This window comes from Rutilus rutilus (genome assembly GCF_951802725.1).
Source record: "Rutilus rutilus genome assembly, chromosome: 3".
Taxonomy (NCBI): Eukaryota; Metazoa; Chordata; class Actinopteri; order Cypriniformes; family Leuciscidae; genus Rutilus; species Rutilus rutilus.
The window spans coordinates 40,233,967-40,255,883 of NC_140211.1; the positions used below are offsets into that span (position 1 = coordinate 40,233,967).

The 21,917-nt window shown below is 41.8% G+C and overlaps 1 protein-coding gene across 1 annotated transcript in view; it reads right to left on the minus strand.

Annotated features, from left to right (window-relative positions):
- Window positions 1–1,938: 1,938 nt before the first annotated feature.
- Window positions 1,939–21,917, minus strand: part of LOC311287329 (B-cell scaffold protein with ankyrin repeats-like) — a 122,570-nt gene continuing 102,591 nt past the window's right edge. The window contains exons 10-16 of the mRNA XM_084404077.1: window positions 10,593–10,655; window positions 10,250–10,431; window positions 3,247–3,310; window positions 2,830–2,859; window positions 2,369–2,448; window positions 2,222–2,250; window positions 1,939–2,054 (exon numbers count right to left, since the gene is read on the minus strand). Coding sequence (XP_084260203.1) covers window positions 2,042–2,054; window positions 2,222–2,250; window positions 2,369–2,448; window positions 2,830–2,859; window positions 3,247–3,310; window positions 10,250–10,431; window positions 10,593–10,655 — 461 coding nt within the window. The 3' untranslated portion in view covers window positions 1,939–2,041. The remainder of the gene's footprint in view (window positions 2,055–2,221; window positions 2,251–2,368; window positions 2,449–2,829; window positions 2,860–3,246; window positions 3,311–10,249; window positions 10,432–10,592; window positions 10,656–21,917) is intronic.

The following is a 21,917-nucleotide window of genomic DNA, read 5'->3' on the forward strand; positions in this document are numbered from 1 at the left end:
GCCCTTGTTGAGGAGGGTCACATGTACTGTACACATGCAGGGGGATTATGGGATGAGAGAATGCCACTGGCTGTGAAATTGCCTGATTTTTATTAGGGTGCAAAGGGGAAGCAGCTGTGTATAATTCTGGGTATTAATCCCAGGGACAGGGACTAGAATGCATTTTTGTGTGCAATTGTGTTTTCGTAGACCCGTGGGCATCTGTTATGCAAAAAAAATTAAAAAAATGTGGGAACTAATAATTTTACATATCTGCGCAAGTGCTTTTTTACCTCAGAAATTTGGAAAGGTTAGTTCAAATAAAATAAAATCCAATGAAATCATAAATTATAAAAAGTAAATGGCTGATATATGGCAGAGGTATGGTCTGGGTTTACAATTGGTTTTGCAGTCGACTGTGAGCCTCAGCTGGGTTGGATCTCTATCAGTTTGTGGTATTATGAGAGTATTGTTGGTGCATTTGAATCCTAATCCTGCCCTTCACTCCCCCTGATAAAGCTCTATACTTCAGGGAAGACTTAATCCTTTGTGTTGGGTTTATCATTTCTCTTCCAGCTTGAGAAAAAGTGAGAGCTCCTGATGTTAATTTCCATAAGAGGCTATGGACTAGCGATATAAGTGATCATATTTATTTTGGCAACTAACAGTCGTGATTAGATGCTGCCGATTGATATTTCTCTTGCATGTGACCTGAATGAGATCTAACATGTCAGAACGTCATACAAGATGGAGGGCCTGAGTGCTTCCCTATCCTGTTCAGGCTGGTGCTGCTTCTTTTATACTGGATTGAACACTCTCATAGCTGAAGAAGGAATGTCGAAGCTTGATTCAGCCCAGGATCAGAAAGCCCATCTCTTTCCCAGAGCAGCAGGTGACAGGCAAACACACGGCACAAATGCCACCAAGGCTGCAGGAGCCGAATCATCTCTGGAGGCAGAAATGGCTCATCCAAGCACTGCAGAGCAGCAAGGCTTTAATACATATTATTCACAAAGAGCATGATTGATAATGCAAATGTGTCCAGCTGCTAGGGTTGGCAGGCAGAGCGGGTTAGCAGCGCTGCTCCCGGGGTTTTGCCTCGAATCGCAGATCCGCATTAGATCGTGTCCCCTGACACAGAAGTGGCGTGTGGGAAGACCTCACTTCTGTAGATGCTTTCTCCCAGACGCTTGTTTGTGTCCTTACTTACAATCAGTGATCCGTATGGTACTGAGAGGTCCACTGGGACAATGGGATGTGCAATGGCTTTGTTTTTGTCTATCAAAATGCCCGTCAATACAACATGAGAAATCTGCGTAAACCAGAAATCCGATCACCATGCTTAGTAGCACAGCACCCCCTTAGGACCAGAACATGCAATGTAACTAAAAATATCATTAAAACCATGAAACAGAAAACATTAAAAAGGCATCCTCATCAAATTATAGTAGAATCTCAGTTTGAATGTTCTTTATTGGATATGAATAATACATTTGACAACATTTTAAAGAAATGATAAATGTATTGTCCAAATAATATTGAGTAAACAGTGGTGGTGAAGGCTACAAAAAGATCTTTATATAAAAAAATTACAACTACTAAAGTCTTCAGAAGTCAATCACAGTTCATGTTATGAAGCATTAAGTAAAATATAAACAAAAAAACAAAACAAATAGTGGGATAGTAAAATAGTGAATAGTGGGATATGACTAAGTATGACTATTTTATTTTTTTATTGCTCTGACGGACTAGATACTAACCAACCTGATCTCATGGGAAAACTATTTTACTTGGTGGCACTTTCATATGAATGTGTATGAAGGGATTCATATGAAAACATGATAAAAAAATATATTAAAAAATATATATTAAAAGGAAGCATGAAGTTCCACCCCTAACCATAACAAATTTGGGATTGTACAAATTCAAACAAATTAGCCACCACTTTGCTAAAACGTAAAATAATTACAAATTGCTGTGATATTGTGCTAATATTACCAACAATGTATCAGTTCCTGTTTAGTGCATTTCTTCAGAGCAGCATTTCTAGTGCATTAAATCCTCAAACAGGATGACTGAAATAAAATAAATTAATTAATTAATTTGACATAAAGGTGACAACACATTGTGGCACGTACTGCGTTACATGTGTGTTATGTTTTGGCTCAATCAATAACACTTACAAAATCACTGTGCATATTTTTATTTAAAGAAAATGATAAACGGTTTGTTTGTAACTTACTGCTTGTCTGCCTTCTTGAAGAAATTTGGCTATTAAAAAAGAATAGATAATATATAAGACAACTAACTGGGTAAAACAATCTGCTAGCTAAGTATTATAGAATTCTTGAGGAACAGTACATGTACAAAATGTCCCTCATAAACTCACATTCTGTCCTTTAAGAGGTTTACTGTAGAACTCTGTGTCCAGTTGCTGGCTCGCTCTTCGACACTCGTTTGCAGATGCAGCTACACAGAATACACATACATACATATATACATTTAGCACCACAGGGAAACTTCTCCACCTCAGCCCTCCAATAAACTATCAGACACTTTTATCATGAGTATACAGAGCTTAGTAAGGGGTGGCTGGCTCTAGATGGTACTTTGACAGTCATATAAATCCCAAAGACACTCTTACAGAAGTATATAAAAAGTACTACGTCTTCTCAAAGACTTCCATTTTTCCCAGACACAGAGACTAAAACCCTTGTGTAAAAGCCATTCTTCTCGCTAACAGTTCTCCTGAGACAAACAAAAAAGCCGCATTGCCACAGATATGGAGGAGACAGAGATAAAGTAACAGCAACAAAAAAAGTTTTCTTGCTTTCATGACAGGGCACTTACTTGGCGTGTGATGAATAATGCTGATTTTATCTGATGGAGAGAAAAGAGGCCTGTTAACTGACATACTATATATTTCCATTTCGTCTTGCTCACCCATGGTGACTTTATTTTTTCTGTCATATTCTCGCTGTAATCTTTACAGCAAGGATTATATCTCACTGATCCATAAAATGTTTTCTCTCAACTGACTGGCTCTGGCTCTATTTTGAGATTGATTAATCATTGTGCAGCATGAACAACACAAGCAGAGAAACAGTCTTTTGATGTATATCCAATCAGATAGACTTATAAAAACACCTTATAAAAACACCTTTTTGTAAACTCTTGGAAGCATCAAAGAGAAATTTCTAGGGCCTTGTGTCAGACTTTGTATGAGAGATTTATCTCAAATTTATTGAACAGATGCAATAAACCTACCATAGACACTTTCATCATCCTCACTGTTGCTGATGATACTTGCCCTCAACTGCTGTATTTTCTCCTGTGGAAAACAATTAGTTGAACAGGCTTTAATATGCACTTTTTAGGAACATACCAAGATGATTCAAACATGTATTTGTTGGTAGTTTATAGAGCATAATATATATATATATATAGAAGTAGAATTAGTAGAATAAGTTGACGTGTAGTTGCAAAGTTAGTAAAGTAGACTATCGAAATACCCATGGTTTTTATACAGTACATTTATAGTCCTTGGGCCCTATATTTTAACGATCTAAGTGCATGGTCTAAAGCGCAGGGCGCAAGTTCACTTAGGGCGTGTCCGAATCCACTTTTTCTAGTTTAACGACGGGAAAAATGGTTGGTCTAAAGGGGTTGTCCCTATTCTCATAATGAGTAATGGGTGTGTTTTGGGATTTACGTGCGTTAAACCAATCAGAGTCTCATCTCCCATTGCCTTTAAATGCCAGTTGCGCTGGCGCCATGGCAGATTTGCTTTGTGGAAAGACGGAACACGTCTCCAGAGCGCAAACGGAACTGCTCGTGCGCGAGGTAAAAATGCGCAAGCAGACCATCTACGGAACAAGCCGGATTCCACCATATCTTTATGTACACAATAATAATCTTTTACATTGTAATCCTTTTATTTTAAATATTTGGCATGTTTGTGTGCTGCTGTGCGTCCCTGTGTGTTTAATAAGCAGAGTGTATGCCCGTTGTGGACCCGCCTATAGGCGCATATTACTAACCATAATTGACTTTAGACCAGGTTTCAATTGGTCAATGGCCCAGTCTATTTCTGTTGCCTCAAAATAGCAGTGTGCCAACAATACGCCACAACACACCTCGTTTTCAGACCAGCACGCCCATGGGCGCACAAATGGGTGCAAATGCATTTGCTTTTGAATAAAAACACACGCTGCATTGCGCCGGGTGTAAGATAGAGCCCATAATGTCACTGTTATGTTCAGTTAATTTCAGTTTTCATGGACTTCTAGTTTGTTTTCATTTGTCACGTGTTCCTTTCTTTAGATTCCGCCACTCTTTAGTTTCCACGGTTACTATTATTAGTTAGGTTTAGCTGTTCACCTTGTTATCGTTAATATATAAAAGTTCCTATGTGTTCCCTTTGAGTTTGTCCAGTCTCTTTTCAGTTAAGTGTGTGTTTCCCGCTACCTGTTTGGATTTACACCTATTTGGATTCTTATATTAAACCTTGTATTGGAACTGTATTCGTCTTTGTCTTCATCAGTCTGCCGATGCACACTCGTTACACCTTGTATATATTACATTTGTACCTACAATATGTTGCATGATCCACTGCTGTCAGGTAGAAATATTTTTATTTCATTCTTGCCTTATGTTTTAACTTTAATAAGAAAAATTACAATAAAATTGACTTATAGTGTTTCTTCACTTACAGGTACTTGTATGTCCTAGGAGTGATTTGTATTAAAACTAAAAGATTTTTATTTTGTTATCAAGGACTAATTAAAATTATAAGAAACTTTCTCTCTCTCTCTCTCTCTCTCTCTCTCTATATATATATATATATATATATATATATATATATATATATATATATATGTGTGTGTGTGTGTGTGTGTGTGTGTGTGTGTGTGTGACATTTCAAGATTACAGAAATTTTATATATAAATGAACTATTCCTTTACAACTAAAAGATCCAAGGAGAAAACGTCTCGGGTTACTGGATGTAACCCTGGTTCCCCGAGAGAGGGGAACGAGACGCTGCGTCATATCAACGCTACGGGGAATGCCTTCGGCATGCGTTATCTGAAGTCACTATACAACTATTCCAATCTGGATTGGTGTGCGTCATCGTGCGTCATGACGTTGCATGTGACGGTGACCCGGACGCTATATAAGGGTCACAGGAACAAGGAAATGACAGCTTCGAAAAAGGTTCAAAGCAGCTGTTCTCAGGGCGCCCCGAAGGTGGGGAGAGGGGACGCAGCGTCTCGTTCCCCTCTCTCGGGGAACCAGGGTTACATCCAGTAACCCGAGACGTTCCCCTTCGTTACGGGGAACTCCCGCTGCGTCATATCAACGCTACGGGGAACGAGTACCAGCTAGCCCCCACAGAGAACAGGCGCCCCTGGTGTGAAACATCTGGCACACTCAAGAGCACTAAAGCAAGGGAGAGTGAAAGATCCAACTGTGCTAAGAATTTTATTCTTTCTTGTTTGGTGTACAAAGGGAAGGTTGCATCAACAACCTCGATATTAAGGTCCAAGTATATAGGCCTGATTAATGACAGGCAGAACACTTAACTCCTAACACCTTTTTAGTGGATCATCTCTGGAAGCCTAAGAGGCTCTCTTGCTTACACCGCACATGCAACGAAGGATGAAGAGCCTGAGGAATTTTTAGAATAGCCTCCGGTACCTTGGTTACCGGGGAGAAATATCTCAAAGAAAGCTAACAAACTCCCATTTAATACCCTATATAGATATACTCTGCGGAGCCGAATAAAGGCTCTAAGCAATTTAATATGATAGCCTGCAGAGACAGGGTTCATCCAGATCTTGACGCAGCATACAGAGGCAGAAAGCACTCTGAAGGTGAGGATCATTGCTAAGGACAGGGGAGAATTTATAGAACCCACTATACTAAGAATTTTATTCTTGTCTTTTTTGGTGTAAGAAAAAGGCTGAGTTAACAGCCTCAGAAGTGAGGTCCAATATATACATATGCCTAAAAAGGCAGGACACTGACTCCAAGGCACCATTAGTGGATAACCCTAAAAGCCTAGAAGGCTCTCCTGTCACACTTATAGCAACGAAGGATGAAGAGCCAGAGGAAATCATAAGATAGCCTCCGGTACCCTTATTGGTGATCGGGGAAATTTCCTACTAGAAAGCTAACAGATTTCCAAAATATGTAGATTTTCTTTTAATCTAACATATATACACGTATCCCGCAGAACCGACAGGGGCTTTTCTTTCCACAGACCTGTCAGCCTGCAAGGATAACAGGATTCATCCTAGAAGGCTACAGGGAAATATGGAGGTCATGGGACGACCCGGGTGGACCACCCTGAGAGCATACGGAGGCCGTAGGCGCCATAGCGGCTCTGAGCGTGGACGAGAGGTCCCGATTAGAGTATAGAAGAATCCCAGTACTGAAGCCATAGGGCAGTAAAAGGCTGGGTCCAGCTAACTCAATTAAAACTTCCTGAGCCGGGGAGTTCTGGAGGTAGCTGATCTGATGACCTCGGCCACCAGATCACCCTATTCGAGAAGGCCGGTGTGGTTTTTCGAGAATAAGATCTACTCAAAATCCTCTGACCCTCTCCAGAACTCCAGGGAGTAGAGCGACCGGGGGAAAAGGCGTACAGACGTTGCCTCGGCCACGTCTGTACCATGGCCTCCAGACCCAACGGGGCTGGATGCGTGAGAGAGAACCAGAGCGAGCAATGAGAATTCTCATGAGAAGCGAATAAATCTACCTCCGCCTGGCCGAACTTCTCCCATATAAGCTCCACCACCTCGGGGTGGAGCCTCCATTCCCCTGGCCTGGGCCTCTGCCTCGACAGGGTGTCTGCTCCCACATTATCAACCACATACATAGCCCTCACAGAGAGAAATTTGTCCTTAGACAAAAATAGAATATGATGGGCCAATTTGCACAGAGGACGAGACCTCAAGCCCCCCTGATGGTTGATATAGAAAACCACCGATATATTATCAGACCCAATAAGGACCTGATGGCCTCTGAGGTCTGGAGGGAAATGCCTGAGGGCAAAGAATACTGCCAGCATCTCCAGGCAACTGATGTGCCATGAGAGGTGATGGTCCTTCCAGACCCCGCGGGTGTACCGGCCCTCCATGACCGCACCCCAGCCCATGCGGGAAGCATCCGTGGTCAGAATTTTTCTGGGACACGAAGCTCCAAGCACCTGGCCTTGGGACAGGAACCGTATGTCTTTCCATATGACTAGAGAACGAAGGTACCTGGACGTAACTCTAATCATACGGAAGGGGTTGCCCTTTGGGGAAAACCCCCTGGTCCCAAGCCACCACTGTAGGGCCCCATAAGGCCCAAAATTCCTTGAAAATGTTTGACAGTGATGGCCTGGCCTAACCTGATAGCTCTAACTGCAGCCACGATACTTTAAATATGTGGTTGGGTCAAGTGAACTTGCATAGATTGCGAGTCCCACTCAGCTCCAAGAAATTGTATTCTTTGAAGAGGAGACAGAGAACTTTTCTTGACATTGAGCCTTAGCCCCAAGCACTGAAGATGACGCAAAACAACATCTCGATGTTGGATTGCTAGCGTCTCTGGTTCTGCCAGAATAAGCCAGTCATCTAATAATTTAGGATGCGGTTCCCCTGAAGTCTCAGTGGAGCAAGGGCAGCATCCATACAGAAAGTGCAAGGGGATAGAGTTAGGCCGAAAGGAAAATAAGCATCCATGAGATCTATTGTCACAATCCAGTCTTCAGATCTGATTTGCTGAATGATACTGGGTATAGTGAGCATATTGGAACTAAATCTCCTCAAAGATTTATTCAATACTCTAAGATCTACAATAGGATGAAGTCCACCATCCTTTTTCGGAACAATGAAGTAACGGCTGTAAAAACCTGAATCCCTCTCCTGATTAGGGGCAATTTCTATTGCTTTTGCTAAAAGAGATTCAACTTCATTTTCCATCACCTGGCGCTGATGTGAGAAAACCAGTGTGTGAAATACCCCGTTAAAATCGGGTGGTCTTACTTTAAACTGGATTCTATATCCTTTAACTATGGGTCCATTTAGATATATTCGGAAGGCCTGACCAGGCGTCTAAACAATCTACAAGAGGAATCAATTTCTCTGGGTTAGTCTCAGGTGATATAATGTGCTTATCGGTGGTCTGAAGCAGTTTACTGGCAGGACGTAACCGATGAATAATCTAATAAGGAGATCAGTCCCTCGAGACTGACCTCAGGTTTTGAGATTCGGTGACCAGAAGCGATAGATCGGCAGGAACTAACCGAAAATAATATGAAGTGCCCATAAGGGTCCGCGTTTTTACGCCAGGACCTCATAGTTTATTTTTATTTATTTTTTTCTTAGCCCGAAAGGCAGTCCTCAGACCTGACTTCGGGGCTTTTTTTTTTTTTTTTTTTAATTTTTTTTTTTTTTTTATGAGAACGTCTCCTCTGACCCCGAGCCCTGTACAGGGGGAAGGGGAGGGGAAGAGGTGACTTCCCAGAATATGAGGAGCTGGTGACTGTCCCCGGGGGACCTGGACTACCATATGTAGGTATGCATTTTTTTTTTTTTTTTTTTTTGACATTCCGCCATATAAGCCTTCCCTACCAAATTCGAGATAATATTTATATTAGCTCTACTTTAATTTTGGAGGGACGTGTCTGAGTCATCAGAGGTAATACGATATCTGGGAGAAATATTCTTCTACCCCCTGCATCATTAAATTCCCCTTTAATTTTCTTCTTCAATTATTCCACAATCTCAGTACCTCAGTATGGAGATCGTTTGAAAAAGGAAGACTCTGACACAAGGATTTTGACTGGGTTTGCAGGAAGCACTCTTTTTAGACGCTTCCTTCTTATTAAATTACCAAACATTTAATTTCATTACAGCCCCAGTCTTTCTCCAGCAACTCCTCATAATGTGGTGAATATTCGTGGTTCAGTGTTGATAGTATCTGACTCCTCAGAATCAGATAAATCAAACACCGGGTCTTTAACACGGTCGGAAGAAGCCGCAGTGACGCGGGCTTCCGAACCGTGCGCGAGACCTGTAAACACTGCTCCACGTGCGAACCCAATGCAAACAGACAACGCGCTGCCTCGACAGACGCGAGCTGATGCACTAGGAACGCAAGCCTATTTTATTCTTTTTAAACAGGCTCAGGCGGGAGCGGAAGAGTCACTATAGATTCTGTATTGCAATGCAGACATTAATCTATGCTCTGCCTCGGCAAACGCGAGATTAGTCACAGAATCTTTATTGCAGAGTAGCCGTAATCTACGCGCTGCCTCGACAAACGCGAGATCCGAGCCACTATAGATTCTGTATTGCAATGCAGACATAAACCTACGCGCTGCCTCAGCAAACGCGAGATCCCAGTCACAGAATCCTTTCAGTTTGCACAAAATAGACAGTGCCCTCGAGAACTGTCCGTGCAAGCTCCGCTCACAACCCAACACCACAAAGCAAGTGTGCGCCATCCTTGCTTCTTTAATTTTTCTTAAATCAAGGAGACGCACACTGCCTTCGCCATAGTAGATTTGACAGACAACACCAAATAAGACGTACAGTTTGACATAGAACGCTGCTGAAGAACAGAAGCTGTCATTTCCTTGTTCCTGTGACCCTTATATAGCGTCCGGGTCACCGTCACATGCAACGTCATGACGCACGATGACGCACACCAATCCAGATTGGAATAGTTGTATAGTGACTTCAGATAACGCATGCCGAAGGCATTCCCCGTAGCGTTGATATGACGCAGCGGGAGTTCCCCGTAACGAAGGGGAACAAGTTAGTTCTTCTAATCTCAAAGCTGTGGGGCATGCTGGGACATACACTCCTGGGAAGATTGGCAACTGTCTTGAATGTTTTCCACTTGTGAATCATCTAAAATAATGGACTTCAAATTGTTTGGAAATGGCTGAATAACCCTTGCCAGATTGTGTGTGTGTATATATATATATATATATATATATATATATATATATATATATATATATATATATATATATATATATATACATATATAGGCAAAACGTGATTTGTTTCATGACAAAAAAGTTATTGATTTTTATTTCCAAACATGTTTACAATGTAATTTCCACCACATAATGCTATTAAACACAATGCAAGGTTTAATATGTGATTAAAATGACATGTTAAAATACTATTATAATACACAAACTAGGATTGTGGTATTTTAAAGAGAGATACACATAAACATGTTTTTGAAATAAATTTGCTTTCCTCACCTGTTGGACACTGTCCATTCCCTTCTGAAGCCTTTGCCAGTCATTGAATCGATCCAGAGCATCATCTATACTTAGAGTGCCCATCTTCACCTCCTCCTGAAGTTTGATCAGCTCATCCAGTCCTGGCGGCTGACTGGGCACAAAGGTGTCATAAGTGGACGAGATGCTATCCCTCTGCCTCGCTGTCACAATGGAGACCACAAAGTAGTTCAAATGTTGGACATATGATTTATCAATATTTAGAATATTAAAAGCTTACAGCAGATCCAAAACATGAAATCTCATGTCATTTCATAGTGTATACTGTATAAAACTATTCCATTTTCAGACAAACAAATCTTACCCTGTCTAGTAGGAAGAGAGTATAGTGTTTCAGCATCTCCTTGGGACTTTTTCTTTTGGAATACTGTTAAAGAAAAATCACATAAATACAGCACTATTATAGTTGTGGTTATTGCTTCCACACTGTATCAGTATACCAAACACATCTGAGAATGAGTCTGCATTATCCTGGAAAGTCCACAAGATGGAGGCATGTATTCAAAAACATTCAACTCTCCCAGTCTCACAACAAACAGCATGGATTTTTGGATTATATATTTTTGTGTCAATATTGGATTATAATTAAATGTTTAATATATATATTTATAATAAAAAATGAAAGAGTTTCACAATCCTCATTGAAATAGTTGAATGAAATATAAGGCCCAATGAGATCAATAAGGCCAATCATGGATTTAAAGTGCTCTCTGTGTCCCACTGCCATATGACTTTGAACCTGATCCTTTTGTCATTGTTTGAGGCAGATGAGAAAAGTGGTTCTCAACTCTGGTCCTAGGGACCCACTGCTCTGCACATTTTGTATGTCTTCTTTATTTAACACACCTGATTCAGATCCTCAGCTCTTTAGGAAAGAGCTCTGAGTGTGTCATATAAGGGAAACAGTGAGTTGAGAGAAGTTGAGAGTCACTGCCTATAACATACTCATGAAGAGCACCACAATGTCCCAGCTTTAATTCAACATAGATTACAAAAGTAGCTGCAATAATGAGGAATTTTATGTGGCAGTCCTGCATACTTGGGAATCCTCTTTCATTCTGTCGTCGTCCCCTGAGAAAATCAATGGTGCTGGCTTTCATTCTCTGTTATCAAGGGTTTCGTTACACTTGTGAAGACCAAGTTGCCGTAGTTTGAGTCCAAAGGCACAGTACACATTGGCCCCTCCCCCGAAGGCTCTCTACCTCGTGAGTAGGCGAAGAAATCTGATCAGTGCGTAGGCGAAAGACCCTATGTAGGAATGGATGGAAAAATCTTGCTTTCTTACACTTAGTTTTTTCATGTTGTGGAATAAGAGAGATGGAAAACATATGTAATGTGCAATGCTGACTCTACTTGGGCCCTGCTCTAAATGGTTGCAGATGTTGTCATAGTGGTCTAAATGGTGTGTGTGTGTGTGTGTGTGTGTGTGTGTGTGTGTGTGTGTGTGTAGGGGGGGAGGGGGGGTAAACCTTACAAAATGGACATTTTTTTATCCCCATTAGGAACAGAATGTAGAATGCAGAATGTGTGTTTTTTTTTTTGTGTGTGTGTGTTTTTATGGAAAAACTTCTCTTCCGAAATTTTTGTACGTTAAAAAATAAATACGACCTCACGTTGTGTCAATCAAGTTTAAGGTCCTTGTTAGTTGAGTCCGAAATTTTCGCATGCATTTTTTCTAACCTGATCCGAATTGTTTTATGACGGACGAAAGTTTTGGAGGCAGTGTATAAGCTTGATTGACAAAACGTGACCTTTAGGGTTGTGTTTAGGGGTAGGGTTAGGGGATAGAGTTTGTCCAGTATAAAAATCATTATGTCTATGGAAAGTCCCCATAACATAGTCCCCCATACCAGCTCCCACTGTAAAGACCAGCACATTATGACACACAGTATTCCCAGCAGCAAGACTGATAAACTCTTCCCAACCCCCTCTGAACCCAACACACGCATACAGTACATACACTCATCTTGCTTACCACAGCACTGCCACACAGACACAGCATAATGACAAGGAAATATGACTCTAAAACAGTAGCTAAAACTACACCCTAAAGACTTGTTCAACAATCTGTGAAGAGAGTGATGATGTATGATATACTTGGTTTCCTCAGTTTCAACCACTCATGTAACAAAGTTAACACAAATGGTTCATGGAAAATAACATGCCTCAAGTTTTTTATTACTTTGCTTTGAACATTGTGCATACTATATTTAATGTGCTCTGATGATGTATGTGAAATATATACAAGGCCATTTAAACTGGTCCATGTTATTCTTTCTAAAACTTTCACTAAACGTCAGTGATTAGTGGCAATCAGTGGTTAAAATGAACTATGAAGACTCCCTCCATGATATAAATACTGTTGTGAAAAAAAGCCTGTTGTGATGTCTGTATATAATACAGAAATATATACAAAATGAGTTTGTATATCAGAAGGAGGGGATTTTAGAGAGAAGCTGATAACAACTATCCTGTATCCTAAAATACAGACAGACGAGCAGATAGGGACACTACTACAGACAGAAAGAAAGAAAGATAGACATATAGATGGATAAACAGGCAGACAGACAGATAGACAGAGAGAGAGAGAGAGATTTTTTTATATATATACAAAATATATACAATATATACAAAATGAGTTTGTATATCAGAAGGAGGGGATTTTAGAGAAAAGCTGATAACAACTATCCTGTATCCTACAATACAGACAGACGAGCAGATAGGGACACTACTACAGACAGACAGAAAGAAAGATAGACATATAGATAGATAAACAGGCAGACAGACAGATAGACAGAGAGAGAGAGAGAGAGAGAGAGAGAGAGTTTTTTTTTATTACTTTTATTACAATAAAAAATTACCAACCATAAAAAAACCTTTTTTCACAATTAATTAATTCCTTACAAACTTAAAGCAAAACACAACCGTTCACAACTGAGCATAAGGCTTCTCTGTAACCCCAAATAGATTCAAACTTTATGAAATCGGAAATCAACAACAATTCTGGATTTCACCATTACTTTAAACACCCGTACCACATCACTATCATTCCTTTGTTCTACATGATTTCTCCTACTAATGTATATAGCCATTTTTGCTTTTCCAAGTACAAAATTCAACAGCTGACATTCACCACTTCTACTTCTCATATATTTAAAACCACAAATTAAAATCTGTACAGAAAATACTTAATTAAAACAATTGAAAATTGCTTTTAACATTTCAAACAAAGGCTTTAGCCTGAAACAATAAGTAAAACAATGGAAAACAGTCTCTCTTTCAGAACAAAAAGGGCAATCTTGACTTTGTTCAGAATTTAAAATAGAGACGAAAGCATGGACTGCGATTATTCCATGTAAAACCCTCCAATGAATGTCAGCTGTTTTTTTAGTTAATGGTGGCTTATATAACGCTCTCCACTCTGGTCTTACGTTCTCATTCAATCTCAAAACATCACGCCAAGGTGTATCAACTTTTTGATGTAAACCTTTTTTGTTAAAAAACTTTACACATGCTTTATACAACTGTTTCCCATTAACATCATTAAAATCTAAACACAAACTCTTTAACTGTAGGAAAATTCCAAAATGATCATTTAAATTGGGGGATAAAACCATTTTAGGAAAGGGATCCAAATCATTAGGACAAAAAAGTCCTTCACAATAGTCTTTGAGCATATTAGATTCCTCTGATGTAAGAGCAGATCTTACATATTTCAATCCTATATTACAAATATTTCAAATATTATAATCCTCTGTAATATTTGAGTCATTGTTCGAACAGATTTCATCTTCAAACAAGCAGTCACTTCTTCAGCATTAGCAAGTTCAGCCCCCACCAAAGTTACAAGTTTTTTAAAGTTGTGATTTCAGCTTGAATTAACAGTTCAGTAAATGTGCTGCTTGTGCTCATTACATCCAGTCTCGCACCATTTATCAGGGGTTCTTCCAACAACCAAAATAAGGAGTTTGTATTTTCAGACTTCACATTAAAATAACTCCAAACCTTAAAAAGGTTTTGATAGAAAACAGGTAAACATGAAGTGTCAATCTTTTTAGGATCCATTAAAAACAGGGATTTGTCGAGGTTCATCTCTTGAACAGATTTCAAAATACTGCTGGTTACTGTTCTCCAACTTGCATTTTCTGAGCTTATTAGAAATCTCTGCAAAAACTGCAGTCGAAATGCAGCAGTTCTGCTTTGCATATGGACCAGTCCTTGTCCACCTTCCTCTTTTGGTAAATACAAAATATTTTGTATTACCCAATGTAATTTGGCCCAAAAGAATTCTATCAAAATTGATTGTATCTTTGCCAACAAATAGGTTGGTGGATCGACACAAGCCAACCGATGCCACAAAAAGGATGCAACCAAGTTATTTATTATAATCGTCCTTCCTCTATAAGACATTGCTGATTTAAGCCACTTCCATCTGTCCAATCGACCTTTTATCTTCTCAATTACTCCTTCCCAATTCTTCTGCACAGTAGCTTCATCACCCAGATGCACCCCCAGATATTTAAAACCATTCTTTTTCCATATTAAACCACCTGGTAGATCTGGCATTTTTTCTTTCCATTTTCCCAGCAACACTGCATCACTTTTTTTCCAATTGATTTTTGCAGAAGAAATAGATTCAAAATCATTGGCTATTCTTATTAAACTTTGTATATCTTTCTGCCTTCAATCATTACAACAATGTCATCAGCATACGCTGATAACTTAATTGCATTATTACATTTTGGAATATTTAAACCAGTCAGCTCTTTTCTCAATATATGTAAAAAAGGTTCAATTGCCAGTGCATACAGCATTCCGGACAGAGAACAACCTTGTCTGATCCCACGATTAACCTTAAAAGGAGCGCATAAGCCACCATTAAACTTCAACACACCCTCAATGTCATTATACAAAGTTTTGATTTTATCACTAAAAGCTGAATTAAAACCGAAAGCTTTCATAACTTTCCATAAATAATCATGTTCAACACGATCAAAAGCCTTCTCTTGATCAATGGAAATCAAGCCTGCATTTAAACCAAATATTTTAACTACTTCAAAAATGTCTCTAATTAATGAAATATTATCAATTATTGACCTGCCAGGGATGCAATAAGACTGATCTGGATGTATAACCTCTTCTAAAACCTTTCCAAGTCTTGTTGCTAACACTTTCGAAAGTATTTTATAATCACAGCATAGCAAAGAAACAGGTCGCCAACTTGTTATATGAGTTAAATCACCTTTTTTTTGGTAAAAGAGTCAGAACTGCTCTTCGACAGCTTAAAGGTAGACATCCTTCGGTTAAACTGTTATTTAGAACTTCCAATAAATCCTCTCCTATTATATTCCAATAAGACTTATAAAACTCAATTGGAAGTCCATCCATTCCAGGAACTCGACCACATTCCATTTTTTGAAGATTCTTATACAACTCATCCAATGTTATGGGTTTATTAAGATCTTCATAAGATTTTTCAGAAATCTGAGGTAAATCTCTAAAAAAACATTGTTCTATACACTGATCTTCTTTGGACTCATTTTTATACAACTTTTCATAAAAACTGACTGCTCTCTTACGCATTTCAATTGGGTTTGAAAGTAAAACCCCACTTTCAGATTGTAAAACGTTAATAAATCTTCTGTGCCCATTTTTCTTTTCTAATCCCCAAAAAAAATGTTGGATGGAGCATCCATCTCATTTGAGTTTTGAAAACGTGATCTTATTAATTTCCTTGTGCTTTTAACCCCAACAGATCAGATAAAGCCGATTTTTTTATGTTTAAAATCATCAATAAGGTCTTGATTTCCAGTTTGTGTTGAATTTTGAAGTCTCAAAACTTCAGCTTCTAAAATCTGAACAGATCTAGCCAATTCCTTGGTGACATTCAGGGTGTATTGTTGACATAGTTGTTTTATTCGATTCGATTCGATTCGATATTTATTTATTATTTTTTTCCTTTTTAAAATTAATCCAGAAACATTCTAAAATTTCTTTGAACTGACTATCGTCTAAAAGTGTTGTATTAAGATGCCAACATATCCTATTAAACTATGATCTGAAATACCAACCGGAGAAATAAAACATCTTTTAAAAATATTAAGGTGGTGTTTAAAGACATATAACTTGTCTAACCTTGCTAATGATAACAAGTTATCTCGAGCATGAACCCAAGTATATTGTCTAACATCTTTGTTAAAATTTCTCCATACATCACTTAAATCATGCGTTTCAATCATTTGAATGAGCCTTCTGCGTGATGGCATATGTGGCTCAATATGATTTCTGTCTAAACTGCTTACTGCACAATTGAAATCACCTCCCAAAAACAAGTGTTCTTCCCCTTTACACTCTTCTAAAGTTTTACAAAGAGTATCTAAAAACCATATTCTTTGTATTGGTTGACTTGGGGCATAAATACATATTTTTCAAAGTTCGCAATCACTTTTAAAATTCTTCCTTTTATAATCTCTTCCTTTTTAACTGAACTGGGAACAAAATTTGTATCAAATAAAATACCAACTCCACCACTAACGGAAGTGTTATGGCTTAAAAAAGATAAACCATTCCATTCTTTAAACCATTCAACAGCGTTCCCTTTCGAAAGGGAACTCACACTACGTCAGAATGACGCTATGGGGAACGCCTCAGGCGTGACAGGTGTCTGAAATCAAATATCATCTCACAGCAATCATGCTGACCGGCGACAGCCCGTGAATCATTAGCGTGAATGATTAACGTGCAACCTGCAAGTATAAAAGGGGCGCTTTGCAAACATGACAACATCTTTTTCGTCTTCAGGGACTGTTTTTGTCTGTAATTAAAAACGTCTACTCCAGCAAGGAAATGAAACGCACGTCCAAGGCAAGTCCTAAGATATTTGTCAAATGTGTTGACCCGTGCCCAAGATATTTGTCGCCGGGTGACACTCACGAGATGTGCGTGTACTGTCTGGGTGAAGAGCACGCACGGGATGTTCTCGAGGGAGCATCCTGTGCAAACTGTGAGTGTTTTCCTATGAGAACGCTCCTCTCTCTTCTGGCTCTCTTCTCGAAAAAAAAAAAAAAGGGGAGAGAGTTCAGCATCTGGTCCTCGCGGATCGGGTCCCGCTCGTGCCGAGGCAGAGCGGCGACGCGCTTCATGGGGCTCCCAGATGGAGCTCGCTGACAGTCTCGAGAGGGTTGTTCACCTCTCGGACGAGTCATCGGCTGACGAGAGTGAGCTGCAGGTGGATGACGGAGAAGATTCTCCTACTGATACTGCAGCGAGTGCTCTTCAGGCTGGGCAAGAGATGGCTGAGGAGGATGAATCAGATCCTCAACCTCGTCAGCCATCCTGCCCCATGTACGCTGAGTTGGTGGAAGTTATGGAGCGCGCCACTGACAAGCTTCAGTTGCCATGGCAGCGCGCTCAGGGAGAGATCGCTCGCGGCCGGTTAGACGATCGATTTCTCCCTGAACATAGACCACCAGCTCAACGGAGCCTCCCATTCCTTCCGGATCTTCATTCTGAGATCGAGAGGGCAAGGGAGAAACCATACTCGGCCCGTATTCATCGACATCAGCGGGGTAATTTCGCTGATGTTGAGGGGATCGGGGAGTATGGTTATGTGTCGCTGCCGCCCATTGACGAGACGTTTGCGAACTATCTCGTATCTGGGCGGGCGTCAACACTAAAAGCTCCGACTCTGCCATCCAAGCCTCTTAAAGTCACGGCTCGCTTGAATGGCAGAGCGTACATGGCAGCAGGTCAGGCTGGTGCTGCCCTTCACAAAAAAAAAAAAAAAAAAAAAAAATCTTTTAGGCATGTAAAAGTGGTGGACCCCAGGTTCGTTGAGACCTTTCTGGTGAAGTCTTCACTCCGCACGCCGCAGGTGAACTTTTTGGTTTTTGGAGAATTTGTGTGTATAACTAACACTTATTTGTATCTCTCTACAGAAGCCTTGTTCCCTGTATAGACCTAGGGGTCATTCTTAGAATAAAAAGGTAAAGTATGGAGACTTCAGGGCCCTGAAGCCTCCCCAGTTGGTGGCTGGAACGATCTAACGAGAAGCTCAAGGAAAATTGGCTTCCGTTTTGAGTATGTGATGGCCTTCCTGTCATAACATTTTTTATGCGTGGTGGGCCACCGCTCATTTCTTTTTAGCCGCAGGGCTGTTAGCCACCCTGGGGTAGAGTAGTTGGTCTTCCTAAAAAAAAAAATAATAATAACTTTTTTGCTTTAGGTTTAGACTGACGCTGGCGCTTCAGATAGATCTTATGTCTTACCTATTGGTTTGTAACATTGGTATCCTGAGTACTTCGCTCCCCTGAGCTCTGTAAGGTGTCAGTAGGTGAGTGTTTTACAGCCTCTCAATCAAGTAGGCTGTGGCTCCTCCGAGCTCTCAGGTAGATCTATGCTTGTAGGTCGGCCCTAACCCGGGCCGCCTCTGTAGCTGGCCTAGGCTAGGTTTGGGATGTTGGAGGCGTTCTGCTAAGTATAGCTGCCACATTCATTTTGTGTTAGGCTTCCTCCCCTAGATTTCAGCCTCCTCCCTTAAATGGGAGTTGTTGGCCAAGGCCCGCCCCTTTCACTGCATTCAGGGGTGGTAGAGTAATGCAGGGTGGTAGTTGAGGTATGATCCTTCAGGCAGGGTTAGGCTGTCTTTCGCTCTGCGATGTGATAGTTTGCCAGACCCTGCCGAACAGAGCTACTTGGATTAGGCCTCTAGAGCTGGCTCCACTCAGCCCGTTGAGCTGAACCACTCGAACGAGGGGTGAAGGTTGGTTGGCTTGCAAGCAAGCCCCGCTTCCCCAGGCTGGGCACAGGACAAATCCCTGTTACCCTTTGGAGCCACTTGCAGGCCCGCTCCCTGTCTAACATTTCAGGGGCATATGGTGTTACTCCCCCACTAAACGCGGGGTAGTTTTGAGTAATCCATTCTCAGCTCTGTATTATCTACCTCACACCACGATGGCTCCGGTTGAGCAGGGAGTTCTAACTACATTTCATTCCGGTTTTTGAACTCCGCTCCCTTGAAGCCAGAGCATTGCCATGAGCTGACGCCCATGCATTTAGTAGGTAGGCCCTTAAAATGGGGCCTCCACTAGGCAGAGTGGCGTATGTTGTACTCCCCTGCTATGAGGGTATTGCTTTTTGCTGAGTACACTGCCTTTGGCAATGTGATTAGGTACCAGGATGCTGTAAGCGCTGTAGTAACAGTTTTTCTGCCTTGAAGGCTGCACAGTTAGGTAGTAGGCCCCAGCAGGCCTCCTTGACCGGGTAGCCCCTAAGATAGGGTTCCTAGGCCAGCTCACCTTCGTTGGTTGGCCCTGGTAGTTCGGGCAGAAGACTCACTACCGAGTAGTAGGTCTTAACAGGCCTCCTCGGAGGTGGGTCACAACATTGTGGAGCATACACTAGGTCAAAACTTTAGGAAAGTTTTTTATTAGTATGGTTCCAGCAGTGTTCATTAAAGTAGCAGAAAGACTCGCTATCAGCTAGTAGGCTCGACCGGGCCTCCCTGTTAGGCGAGTCCCCAGCAGCAGTACACATCCAGCTGATTAGACCGTTTCAGGAAGTAGGCCTCTTTAGGCCTCCCTGAAGATGGGCTCCCACATTTTTTTGTGGGGATCAGGTAGTAGGCTTTACTAGGCCTCCCTGAGGGCTGAATCCCTCATACTGTGGTACTAAGTGGCCCTGAGGTTGAACTATCAGGTAGTAGGCCTCATAAGGCCTCCCTGAAGGCAAAGCCCCATAGACAGTCAACTGGACTGCCAGTCTGGCCCACTGTCAGCTGTGGTTTTCAGGTAGTAGGCCTCTCCAGGCCTCCCTGAAAGTAAGCTCCTTCATGTCATGGCTCTCTGGTAGTAGGCCTCACCAGGCTTCCCTGGAGTTGAGTTCCATCATACTTTGAGTTTCCACTTAATGTGTTTTTTCTTGAGCTCCCACGTTCTGTGGTTATCAGATAGTAGGCTTCACCAGGCCTCTCTGAAGGAGAGCTCCCACATACTGTGGTTGTCAGGTAGTAGGCCTCTCCAGGCCTCTCTGAAAGTGAGCTTCCACGTTCTGTGGTTATCAGATAGTAGGCTTCATCAGGCCTCTCTGAAGGTGAGCTCCCACATACTGTGGTTGTCAGGTAGTAGGCCTCTCCAGGCCTCTCTGAAAGTGAGCTTCCACGTTCTGTGGTTATCAGATAGTAGGCTTCACCAAGCCTCTCTGAAGGTGAGCTCCCACATACTGTGGTTGTCAGGTAGTAGGCCTCTCCAGGCCTCTCTGTAAGTGAACTCCCATGCACTGTGGTTATCAGGTAGTAGGCCTCACTAGGCCTCCCTTAAGTTGAGCTCCCACGTTTTGTGGTTGTCATGTAGCAGGCCTCTCTAGGCCTCTTTGTAAGTGAACTCCCATGCACTGTGGTTATCAGGTAGTAGGCCTCACTAGGCCTCCCTGAAGTCGAGCTCCCACATACTGTGGTTGTCATGTAGTAGGCCTTACCAGGCCTCCCTGGAGGGTTAGCTCCCACTTACTGTGCGTTTCCACTTAGCATGGTCTTTAAGGTAGTAGGCCTCTTCAGGCCTCCCTGAAAGTGAGCTCTCACGTTTTGTGGTTATCAGATAGTAGGCTTCACCAGGCCTCTCTGAAGGTGAGCTCCCACGTACTGTGGTTGTCAGGTAGTAAGGCCTCTCCAGGTCTCCCTGAGAGTAGTTTCACAGTGGTGCTGGGTTTTTTGTAAGCTAGTGGCCGCTTACTTTCAGTTTAGCAGACCTTATCAGGCAGCTAGCGAAGGTGAGCTTGCGCCCTGGCTCGACTCAAGTTTTTATTCTCTGCTACGGGTTCCCTCCTGGAACCTCTTTTTCCTGCTACAGCCTGGTTGCCTACCAGGTAGATCTAATGCTCCTCCCCTCACTGAGGGTCAGTATGAGTATGTGGTCTCCTGAGTCTGGTCAGTCGGTCGTAGGCCTCTCTTGAGGCCTCCCAGTTAGATCAGCCCTTAGGCCCTCACAGGCCTCCTCAGTGTTTTGAAACACAAACACTGAGTTGATCCGTGGATTGAGTAGAGAAACTCCCCTCGCTGGCAAGGGTTGTAAAGCACTATGCTGAGTCATACTCTCCAGGATATCCCGTCTCTGAGATCCGGTCCGAGTGGTTCACTGCCTGCTTCACAGTCCCTCGGGTTGGATGCCTTCCTAAAGGCAAGTGTCCAGAGGCTCTGTCTTCGGACAGACAGGAAGTGGCCAGACTGTAGTGTCTTATATAGTGACACCAGGTCAGGCCTGCCTGGTGGCGTTTCAGGCGGCACGTTCCCCTGAATAGTGACTGGCTGGGGTTCCTCAGGTTCCCTAGCCACATTCCCTAGAAGGGACCCCTTCTAAGAAGTTGAAGTTGTGGTCCTTGGCCCTTGAGCAGGCCCAGGTAGACCTTTCACTAAACTATGTTTATGGAGGTTTTCTGTGGTGTCATTTAGCTTGGGCTATGACCGTAGGGAGTGCTGTCACTGACAGCTCAGTGTGACCTGGGGGTGAGTGGTACTAGCGTTCATTTGAATTGCCGGTTCTGACAGTTGTCACTGCCTTTTGGCATGCACTCCCCTTAGCATGGTGGCGTTGGTATATCGTTCCCCATAGCGTCATTCTGACGTAGTGTGAGTTCC